The sequence below is a fragment of the Euphorbia lathyris genome, chromosome 9 (assembly GCF_963576675.1).
Source record: "Euphorbia lathyris chromosome 9, ddEupLath1.1, whole genome shotgun sequence".
Taxonomy (NCBI): domain Eukaryota; kingdom Viridiplantae; phylum Streptophyta; class Magnoliopsida; order Malpighiales; family Euphorbiaceae; genus Euphorbia; species Euphorbia lathyris.
Window position 1 is genome coordinate 20,873,200 of NC_088918.1, and position 10,212 is coordinate 20,883,411.

At 33.8% G+C, this 10,212-nt stretch overlaps 1 protein-coding gene across 1 annotated transcript; it reads left to right on the forward strand.

Moving 5' to 3' along the window:
• The first annotated feature begins 370 nt into the window (after positions 1-370).
• LOC136206301 (branched-chain-amino-acid aminotransferase-like protein 1) lies at positions 371-9,665 on the forward strand. Its single transcript, XM_065997303.1, has 19 exons — positions 371-660; positions 829-933; positions 1,458-1,535; positions 1,895-1,987; positions 2,316-2,453; positions 3,199-3,257; positions 4,213-4,315; positions 4,814-5,002; positions 5,087-5,187; positions 5,454-5,508; positions 5,658-5,744; positions 5,903-5,954; positions 6,168-6,253; positions 7,011-7,064; positions 7,471-7,554; positions 7,722-7,793; positions 8,264-8,344; positions 9,027-9,062; positions 9,369-9,665. The coding sequence occupies exons 1-19, from the start codon at positions 568-570 to the stop codon at positions 9,486-9,488; spliced, it is 1,686 nt and encodes a 561-aa protein (XP_065853375.1). The 5' UTR covers positions 371-567; the 3' UTR covers positions 9,489-9,665.
• Positions 9,666-10,212: the final 547 nt, after the last annotated feature.

Consider the following 10,212-nt stretch of genomic DNA (forward strand, 5'->3'; position numbering starts at 1 on the left):
ATACCTGTAATTTAAAGTTTCTTACCTTTCTCGTTTAGCAAACGATGCTGCCCATTTGATAGTTAGACAAGTCCGTTCCAATACTAGCTATTTTGTTTCCTCCGTAATGTTGATGCAAACCTTCTGATTAATAAGAATTTCTATTTGCGAGTAAAAAAAAAAACAAATAAAAATACGCATTTGCGCCTGTATACCATACAACAAAAACCAATTTGGAACTATATAACTGCTTCCCATCCATACGGATTCCGGTAAATATTGTTTAAAAAGGATTATTAAAAAAAAAAAAGTAAAAATAAAAATGCTTATACTGTTAGCTGACTACACTAAGAAAAGAAATGACGGGTGGCTATCGGGACTGATCGCGCAAACCATGCTTTTTGTCCCGAGTGCGTGTGCCCAGAGCGGTTATTTTTGCTGACGTCACAATCTCCTTGTCTATATATACACACACTCTCTCTGATGATCACTGTATTCTTCTTCAGTTTCTATCATTTCTAAAACCACCATTGATACACACTCAACACTACCTGAAAAGCGAGATACCAATCGTAGAATCGTCAAATCATGGAAGGAGGAAGCAAAAATGAAGTAGAGGTTATCCATTGTTGGTCCACTCCGAGATCACTCAGCACTCCTCTGTTGTACTCTTTTGCTCAGGTTTCTCTCGCATTATTCCGATCGATTTCTTTAAATTTGTAGTACGATTTATTTATGATAACTGATAAGTTTTATTTATTCTTGATTTCTATTATGGTTGCTGTGTTCTTGATAAACTTGCTTTGATTTTGAGCACATTGACTTATTGTTTTCGTTTTGTGTCTGCAGAGAAATGACACGGAAGTTCTTGACGAGCCTCTGTATGCTAATTATCTCATGGTAACAGAAGAGAAGCGGCCCTACAATCACGTAGAAGTTCTGTCCAAACTGCTGGTATGTAGAAAGTAGTTCTCGTATTCTAGAGGTTATTTAATTCCTCTACTCTACTGTGAGGAAGAAGTAACAGAAAGAGAGGATGAGTTTGGTTCTGTATGTGTATGAGTTGGATCTCGCCTATGCATTGGAATTTTCTCTCTGTGGAACGTGAAACAGATTGATTTCAGTAAATGGAGTTGTTCTGTGTACTGATAAATTATGCATTGAAATATCGTGTAGGATTTGTTCTGTTAAATGGAGTTGTTTGGCTTGATTTTAGTAATCAGAACGATCTTGATATTATTTTTCATTTAAATGGACTAGAACGATCTTGATATTATTTTTCATTTAAATGGACTAGAACGATCTTTATTTCATTAATCAGAACGATCTTGATATTAAGATCTCGCTTATCACATTGATTGTCCTTTCCATTTTATTATCTAGTTTATGCATAGTTCATGCGAACAATTAAGGCTATACGAGTCAAGCATAGTTTATGCGAACAATTAAGGCTATACGTTGGAAATGTGTTTTCTCAGGAAATGGAAACTGATGGAAATAAGGTTGTGAGAGAGGTCATTTACGGACCAGGAGAAAAGAAGTATCGGTTTTGTAAGGTAATAAAGGAGCTATTCCAATCACTGTTTACAAAGTTTGAGAAATGTATCAATGTACTAGCTCAGTCATGCACTATATTTTTTGTCAAGAAACTTATCAATACACAATTTTGGTGCGTCGAATTCTCGCTTTCCCTATATAACATTCATTAAAATTATTTTTTCTTACTGGAAATATAGGTGAAATAACATGCGTTGTTTTAGCCAAAAATTTGAAAGTCACAAGTATATATATATATATAGTTAATAAAAAGTGCAAGTTATAACTATTACTTTAATCAACAAACGAAGCATCACGAGTTTGAAACCTTTTATGTCAACTGGACCTATTGATAATTTTTCCTGCCCTCTTCCAATAGAACATGTCAAAGCAGCGTCTGCCTGGTCTTCCCAGTGATTTGATGAAGAAGGGAAAGCACTTCATATTGATACGTAATCCTCTTGATATATTGGTAAGATGTTATAAGTTAATTGTTTATTTATCTAAACTTCAGAAAGTCAGGGAAGCAAATAATTTCTGTTGATTCATCCAAATGCAACTGTCTATATTTGAAATGGTTGTCCTGAGTAATGCCACGGACATCATTGTGTCTTTGTAGCATAAAGATCAAGAGCCTTATTTTTCCCCCTGTCTCCTCTTTATTCTTTTTGTAAGACTTAACTAGTTTAAAATTTATAAAGTTAGCACTCTTATTTTAGTACTCTTACTTTAGTTGTTCCTGATGTTGCGGACTGATCTTTACTTCCATCCATTTTCCTTTTCTTTTTCTCTGTTTCCAGCCATCTTTTGAAAAGATTGTGCCTCCATCCTCTCTTGCATTAGGTTTTGCAGAATTGGTCTCCATATATAGTGACCTCTGTAAGTTGGGAAAGCCACCTGCTGTCATTGATGCAGCAGACCTTGAACAAGATGCCAAGGTTCTTAGGATATGCCACTTACTGGATGCATTTCTTTGCTTAAAACATACATATGATTACATGTATTTTACTTTTTCATTTTTATGGTTGAGCATTGCTTCATATTGATTCTCACACGATCCTTTTACACACACATATATATATATTACCTTAATTTTTATGTAGCAAGAAAGTTCTTACTTTCCTGCACAATGTGACTTTCAGCATGCCTAATTGAACATGATTGAATAGTATTTCCAATGTATATCAACAAATACAGCATAATACAGCATTTTGATAATAGAAGTTATATTGGCCAAACTTTTACATGAATATCTTGATTGAGTTCTTTGATTAAGTACAGCATTTTGATTTGAAATTCTTGAATTTTTGAAATTTAATTCAAGAATTAAACTTGTATGGTCTTTTCTTAATGTCCAACCCTTCCCCTAAAATCTGATATCTGTTTCAACAGTGGATAGTCATGTAACAATTTTACTTATAGCAACAAAATTTAGTCACTACCGTTATTGTGATCTAATGCTTATTATGATATCATGTATCTATGTCAATTGTACTGGGAATCCACCAGTGTGAAGGAAATGTACAAACCCAACAATGATGTTTGAAAACTAGCAAAATTTACTTTACTAATAAATAAATAAATTCCATCACATCAGTTAAAGATCTGCTATAATTTCTTTATACTGTCATTTTTTTGTTGTGTAAATATGCAATTGTAGATGCTAAAATTTGGTACGTGCAGGGTACTTTACGTGGCCTCTGTGAAGACTTGGATATTCCTTTCGATGAAAAAATGCTCAGGTCTGTAGGATCATAACCATTTGGAATTTGATTCATGATGGTCTTTCTTTTTCTTTTGTAACAAAAAGTTATTGGTTGTCTAGAGGTAGAGTATAGATGGAATGTGGATTTCCTTGCCCAACTCCTTAAAAATGATAGTCAAAGATAATTTAGAAAATCTAAATAAAAAAAAGAAAATCATCACTCTTCCATAATTAGTATCTCAAGTAATTTTTATTCTCTCCTGCCCTTTAGAACCTATATTTAATTTGACCATAGTAGTCAAATTGACTCGTGAATTGAAATTTTCATTTTGTGAATTGTGACTCGTGAATGAATCGATTTGGTTAAAATGCAATATATGATAAATAAAATAAAATATTTACTCTATTGAACCCAAAATATTATCAAATATTAGTCTAGAAATGCAATTTTAATGTCAAAGAAGAAATCTTATCAACCACATTACTTAAAATTCAAATCCAATGCAAATACAATCCCAAATAAAACTAATTTATAAATTGGACTCTGTTTAATAACTTAGTGGAGACGGAGAGTTTCTGACTTTTTTTTTTTTTTTTTTTTGCCTTTCTATCAACTTGATAATGATGGAATAGAACTAGATAACTTGATAAATAACAATTGACTAGAGGAGAGTGAATTTAGTGGTTAGTGTTGTTGAAGTTTTTGATAAACTGTGATGACGATCCGGCTTGAAATAGAGTTGAATCGAAATGTATTTGGAATAGTAAGATTTTGTTATAATTTAGATTCGCCCTATCCGGCTCTAAATAGAGCTGAATCGAATCGAATTCTACAATTCTAATAACAGTGGATTTGACATGTAAATATTGTAAAGCAATAAGTAGTGCGTCCATACATGGACACAGCATAGTCATGCTCTAAATTCTGCATTGATTTTTTTTTTTATATTGAAATTCTTTGCACATGACAAGTTAGTTGCTCAAATATTCAGTTGGGAAGCTGGCCCAAAATCTATAGATGGTCCCTGGGCTTTCTGTTGGTACGCAAGTGTACATCAATCAACAGGCTTCAAGAAAACAAAGAAATATCCTGAGGTATACAAGTGCTTTACATTTTGTGAACAGAATGTTTACAAGTTCCTAGTTCAATTATATATGTTCATGTATTAGATTTTCTATTTTTAGGTCATGTAATCAATTAAACAGGTACGTGCTTTTTGTTTCGTTAACCAAAAGAAAAAAAATGTTATAGACACTGCCACTGGTTTTGAGTCCTTATTGATATTGATTTATAGATATAGACCAATTCCTTTGTGTTGCATAATAGTGGTGGAAATTAAATTTCTTAAGTGCCCTCATTAATTGATCCTAGTCTAGATACTTCAGGAAGTGGGGATAGGGGAAGTAAAAGGATAAGACATGGTCTTGCCTTCCATAATGGCAACTACTGACTTCCTAGGAAATATTATTAACATGACATTTTGGTAACTTTGTTGCATGTTTTATAATCATATTATTATCAGCTTTGTGATCTCTATGATGTGATTTCTTGTCTACTTGCATTTATATGTTGTCTCATTCATTTCTTTTCAGCCATTTCCGTTTTATCTGTATGACTTATTGGAGCAAAGTCTACCTTTGTACAATATGCTAAGGCGCCATGTGAGAAAAACGACAGCCCTTTTGAAGAGCCCCTTACCTCCTCCAAAGCTTCCATTTCAAAACAATGAGAAGCTGCTTGCATGGGTTGGAGACGAGATTTTACCCCGTGAAAGTGCTAAGGTATGACTTGTAGGAGAATTTTTGATCCATTGTTCCCAGAGTTACTTACTGTTTAATTGTCCTGTAACTTGTATGTTGTATCAGGTTTCTGTTTTTGACTCAGTTGTCGAAGGGGGTGATTCAGTTTGGGAGGGACTTCGAATCTACAACAGAAAGATATTCAAGCTGGAGGAACATCTTGACAGGTGCATAAAAATTTGAATAATTTTTGGCGAAATAGTGGTTATTGTTATGGTGCATGGGAATCCCTATAGAACATCAACAAAATTTTGAATCATTACAGTAACTAATAAATTGATGTTTGACATGGAGCTAATGGTGTACTTTTCTACTTGAATGTTTTTGGCTAACCACTTCATGCTCCTTCTAGTGCATTTCTCTTAACAATGTTTCAGCAAGAAAATAGCCCATCTCTGAAACTTTCTTTTGTTTGGATTTAATTATTCATTAGGTTGTTCGACTCAGCAAAGGCACTAGATTTCAAGAACGTTCCAACTCGTGAAGAGGTTAAAATTTTGAAGATGAATTTGAATTTGTGTATTTCTGTTCAATATTGATGACTCTTTAATAATTAATAAATATAATAAATACTACTTGTTTGGATGTTTTCGGAGAAGATTATTTCATCTTTGTAAGCCTTTGTGATAATCTGCAGGTCAAGGAAGCCATCTTCAGAACTCTAATTAGGAATGGAATGTTTGATGATGCACACATCCGTTTATCCCTTACCCGTGGAAAGAAGGTGTATATCTTTTCCTGTCCTCTTTTATTCCATGTAAAATGTTAGCACCATTATACGGATATATATAAAAGCATCCATGTATAAATCTAATTAGCTTTATTTTAACTTTCGAGCATGGCCTTATTTTACATTGCTCGTTTCTTTCTTTTCTTCTGCAGGTTACTTCAGGCATGAGCCCGGAATTTAATCTCTATGGATGCACCTTAATTGGTAAGACTAACTCATTTAGTTTTTCTATAAATGCCATGTGGCTTCACAAGTACTCCGTCAATGCTATTTGTATTATGGACATATGCTGATTGCATTTTGTCAAGATCACTATTGTAACTTGGATTTTGTGTATATCCTTGGGAAAGCAGGGTCACTATATCATTATCATTTATTAGCTCTTTGTTGATGCACCTTTATTAAATTTAATTGCAGTTCTTCCTGAATATGAACCACCTGTCTATGACAATACACATGGTATCGTACTTAAGGTTGCTGCCACACAGCGCATCTCTCCAGATGTAATATTTTTTCTTATCTTTTTTAATACTCTTGGTTTTGCTGTAATTGGAGAAGCAAATGTCTATTAAATAATTTCTATACTTCTTCACTTTTAATGATTATAGCATATGTTTTTACCGCTGTACCTTGCGATCCTTTAACACTAAAGCCTGTATAAGGCTCGAAAAAACCAAAAAGAGATGTCCATGAGATTTAGTTCTGTGTTCAACTAACTGTGGACCAGGATTTATTGTAATTGTGCAGTTACACTCATTCCACGGAGTCTCTATATCTTTTAGGGAGAGAGTGAGGTCTATGTTGTCAAGTTGGCCTTAATTCAACTCTATTTATGTATTCTCCCTCCTAGTTTCTATAGTTTATTTTGCCATTGCTAGGAAGGCATCTGTCATGAGTCCGATGACAGAATGTCAGTCTATAACTAGTGGCCAAATAGCTGAAATAGAAATTATAGCTTCCTTGGGAATGTATAACTAGTGGCCAAATATTTTCCATCAGGTCTGTCGATTATTCTTTGGCCACTGGGTATGATAACCATTACTTAGGTTGACTCCAGGAATTTGGAACTGATTTGTGAATGTTAAATCCAAGACCTGTCAAGTATTTGCATGTGAAATTGGACAAAGAATTATTTTGTTGGGAAGATAGACATGGTTTTACTGTATAGTTCAATGAGTCACTGCTTTGTAATTTAAAGATTTCTAAAAAGCTTTCTTTAATGTAACTAATCTTCGGTTTACCTTCTTTTGTGCTTTCCAGAGTTTGGATCCAAAGATTCGCCACAATAACCTCCTCAATAAGATTATAGCAAAGGTATTCCTCCTTCTAAAATTTCTGGTGCTATGATGCAATTCCTCATGCTCTATACATTGTCACTTTAAAGTTTCTCAGATACTCGCAGCTGTACTGACCTGATGTCCTGATCATTTTCCAAATTTATGGTGTTATAGATGAATTTTAATTAGTTAGATAACTAATTCTGTTGGCATGCCAACTGGAAAGTTATGAGGTAGTTTGTAATTTACTAATTCCTCCATTTTTTTATTTATACACACTTTTAAGGTTTATCAATTTGTTCATTTTTATTTGTGATAAAAAAAACCCTTAAATGATATGTAAAAGAGAACGAGGGAGTATGTTATTTGGTACTAGAACAGCTACTTTCCATTAACACGAGGTTTTGCTGAAAAAAGTGCAAATTTCATTTGGGGTGGTGCAGGTAGAAGGGAATAATGCAGATGCAGCTGATGCGATTATGCTTGACAAGGGCGGTTTTGTGTGTGAAACAAATTCTATGAACATTGTAAGCCTATGCTTGTGTAATATTTTTCAGAAAAAAAAAAAGGAAAATTGCATTTATATGCAGAAGCTTGATGTCTTCCAATCCCATAGATGGACCTTGAATGCCTGCATCTTCATGTTCTAGGTTTTGATGAAGAATGACTCATCATGAATGTTACTTTTTTGTAGTTCTTATTGAAGAAAGGCCGTGTCTGTACTCCACATGCTGATTACTGCCTACCTGGAATCACCCGAGCTACTGTGAGTTGCTCTAAATTAACAGTTATTGTATTTTGTTATATATTCTGAACTCATGAACTGTATATCGTATTGAGATTTGAGAGAATCTCGCTGGACAAAAGCCAGTAAATAATTCCAAGTTGTAAGAGAAATTAAAATGAAACCCCCTTGGTTTCATGCATTTCTGCAGTTTCTCTTTATCTGTTTTCCAACAGTATGTCCAGCTTTTAAAACTATGAAAATCTTGAAAAGAGCCCTAGCCTCTTAGTGGAAGTGCAGTAAACCACGAGAAATCAGGATGCGATTCGACACTTAAACTTCTTCCTTAGGTATTTATAAAAAGCACACCAGAAGTACAATTATGGTCATACAAGTTCTGTTGGCTGATGATAATGGATGCTTAAGATCCAATATTCTTCTCATGTAGCTGTGATTTTTATTTTTATTTTGTTTATGAGTGGAAGTATGACCAGTTATTTCTTATGTTACAGGTTATCGATCTTGTGGTAAAGGAGAAGTTGATTCTAGAGGAACGAAGAATCTCTCTATCAGAGCTCCAGACTGCAGAGGAGGTATTAATACCTTATGGATTCTGTTAAGATCAACTCTTGAAAATTGATAGAAAAAAAAGGAATTGTTCTTTGTACTAACAAGTAACAAGCCTTGTCTACTAATTGGTACTAATGCACATTGTAACTGAAAAGTTAGAGACAATTTACTTGTCCTCAACAAGATTGCTAATTTTGCTCTGAAGTAAATTGACTCAATGGACATCTATAGGTCATCTTTTTTATGTATTTGATTGATTTAAGCTATGCACTCTATCACACCCCATGAAAAGAGCATGCTATACAATGTGGAGATGGAAGGTGTGGCGATGGCAAAAATAGTAATCCTAACTCGTTATCATTGTCATATGGTTGTTCCTCTCTCTTTTTTCACCAGTTATGTAAACTGATAATACTCGCATTGTACATATTATTATCAGCTGTCATTTTAAAGTGATATTTATGACTTCACCTTTTCTGTAATACTCTCAAACCACTTGTATTGTGATCGACTACAGACACAAGCACGTCCATTCATCTCGTGCTACGATCAACAAACAATATCAGATATCTTTTTTGAGCAATAGTTTCAGTTTTTTTGTCACTAGACCAGTTATGGAGATGAATATGCTTATCTTGTTGATGGATGCCTTCCATTTAATTGTTATCTGTTTTAATTCTTACTAAGAATATTCATGTCATGCAGGTATGGACAACAGGAACTATGGGAGAGCTTACCCCGGTTAGTGCCTTATTTTTATTGTGTAAATCATGCACTCATGCTTGCATTTGAGGGTGTCAAATCAAAGATTCTTTGTCTATTGGGATCATATAAACTCTGCATTCAGAGTGTAACGAGCAACTCTGAAGCCTATTTGCATCATACTGCGATCTGCACATGTCGTTCCCATTTTGTCAGATTCGTCTTAAGTCCAAGCCCGAATTAGGCATATCTGATATTATCCTGCTTTGTTAATGAATAGAGGAACAGAATTCTCAAGTACATTTGTGATAACAAATTCTCAAGTATTGCTTTATCTTGTTACAGGTTCTGAAGATTGATACTCGTGTAATTGGCGATGGTAAAGTGGGGCAAGTGACACAGAGGTTGCAAGCTGCTTACAAGAAGCTGACAGAAGACTTGGGAGTGCCTATACCCTCGAATTAGGCAAGTGGAATGGGATAGGTCCTTGAAGGTATCTTCTCGATGCAAGAATAATCCTATGCTATATTAGCTTACTCCTGGACTTTCACAACTTTGTAACAACATAACTTTCGGTTATTGTAAGGAATGTGGATTTGCACCTTTTACAAGGATAAGGAAATGTGAACTTGTTTTTTTGATGTAGCTATAATCATGTTTGTCACAAGTTCTCAATTATGTTGTCAGGGTTATTTTTGGAGTTTTTAGCAACTAGTTTAAAAATACATATAAAATATTATAATCATATAGCATAAAAAAGTAAAATATTAAAACTAAAAACTTTAAATGCTTCAACATTATTAAAAAAAACGTTAGTATACTTCTGCAAATATTTACTCAAGTGAATAAGTTATTAAAATGGCTTTATCTATTTTTCTCTTCTTTTTATTAAGTTCAGGTTAAATATTCCCTCTGTTCTAAAGAATTAGTTTATTTTTAATTTTTGTAGTTCTAAAAAATATAGCACTATAAGTGAAGGATAAAACCGCTCTTGGTAATGGTATATTTATACCTTTGAAATTAATAGTTGAGACTTCTACCATGAGTCGGGTTTGAATAGATTATAGATATGATGTCTAGATTTGTATAATGAATCGGGTTTGAATAGGGAAATATTACATTAAGCTCAGCTTGATCCATATTTGTAACTCTCTATATCTTCACGAGGAGAAATTTTATTATGGTCCCG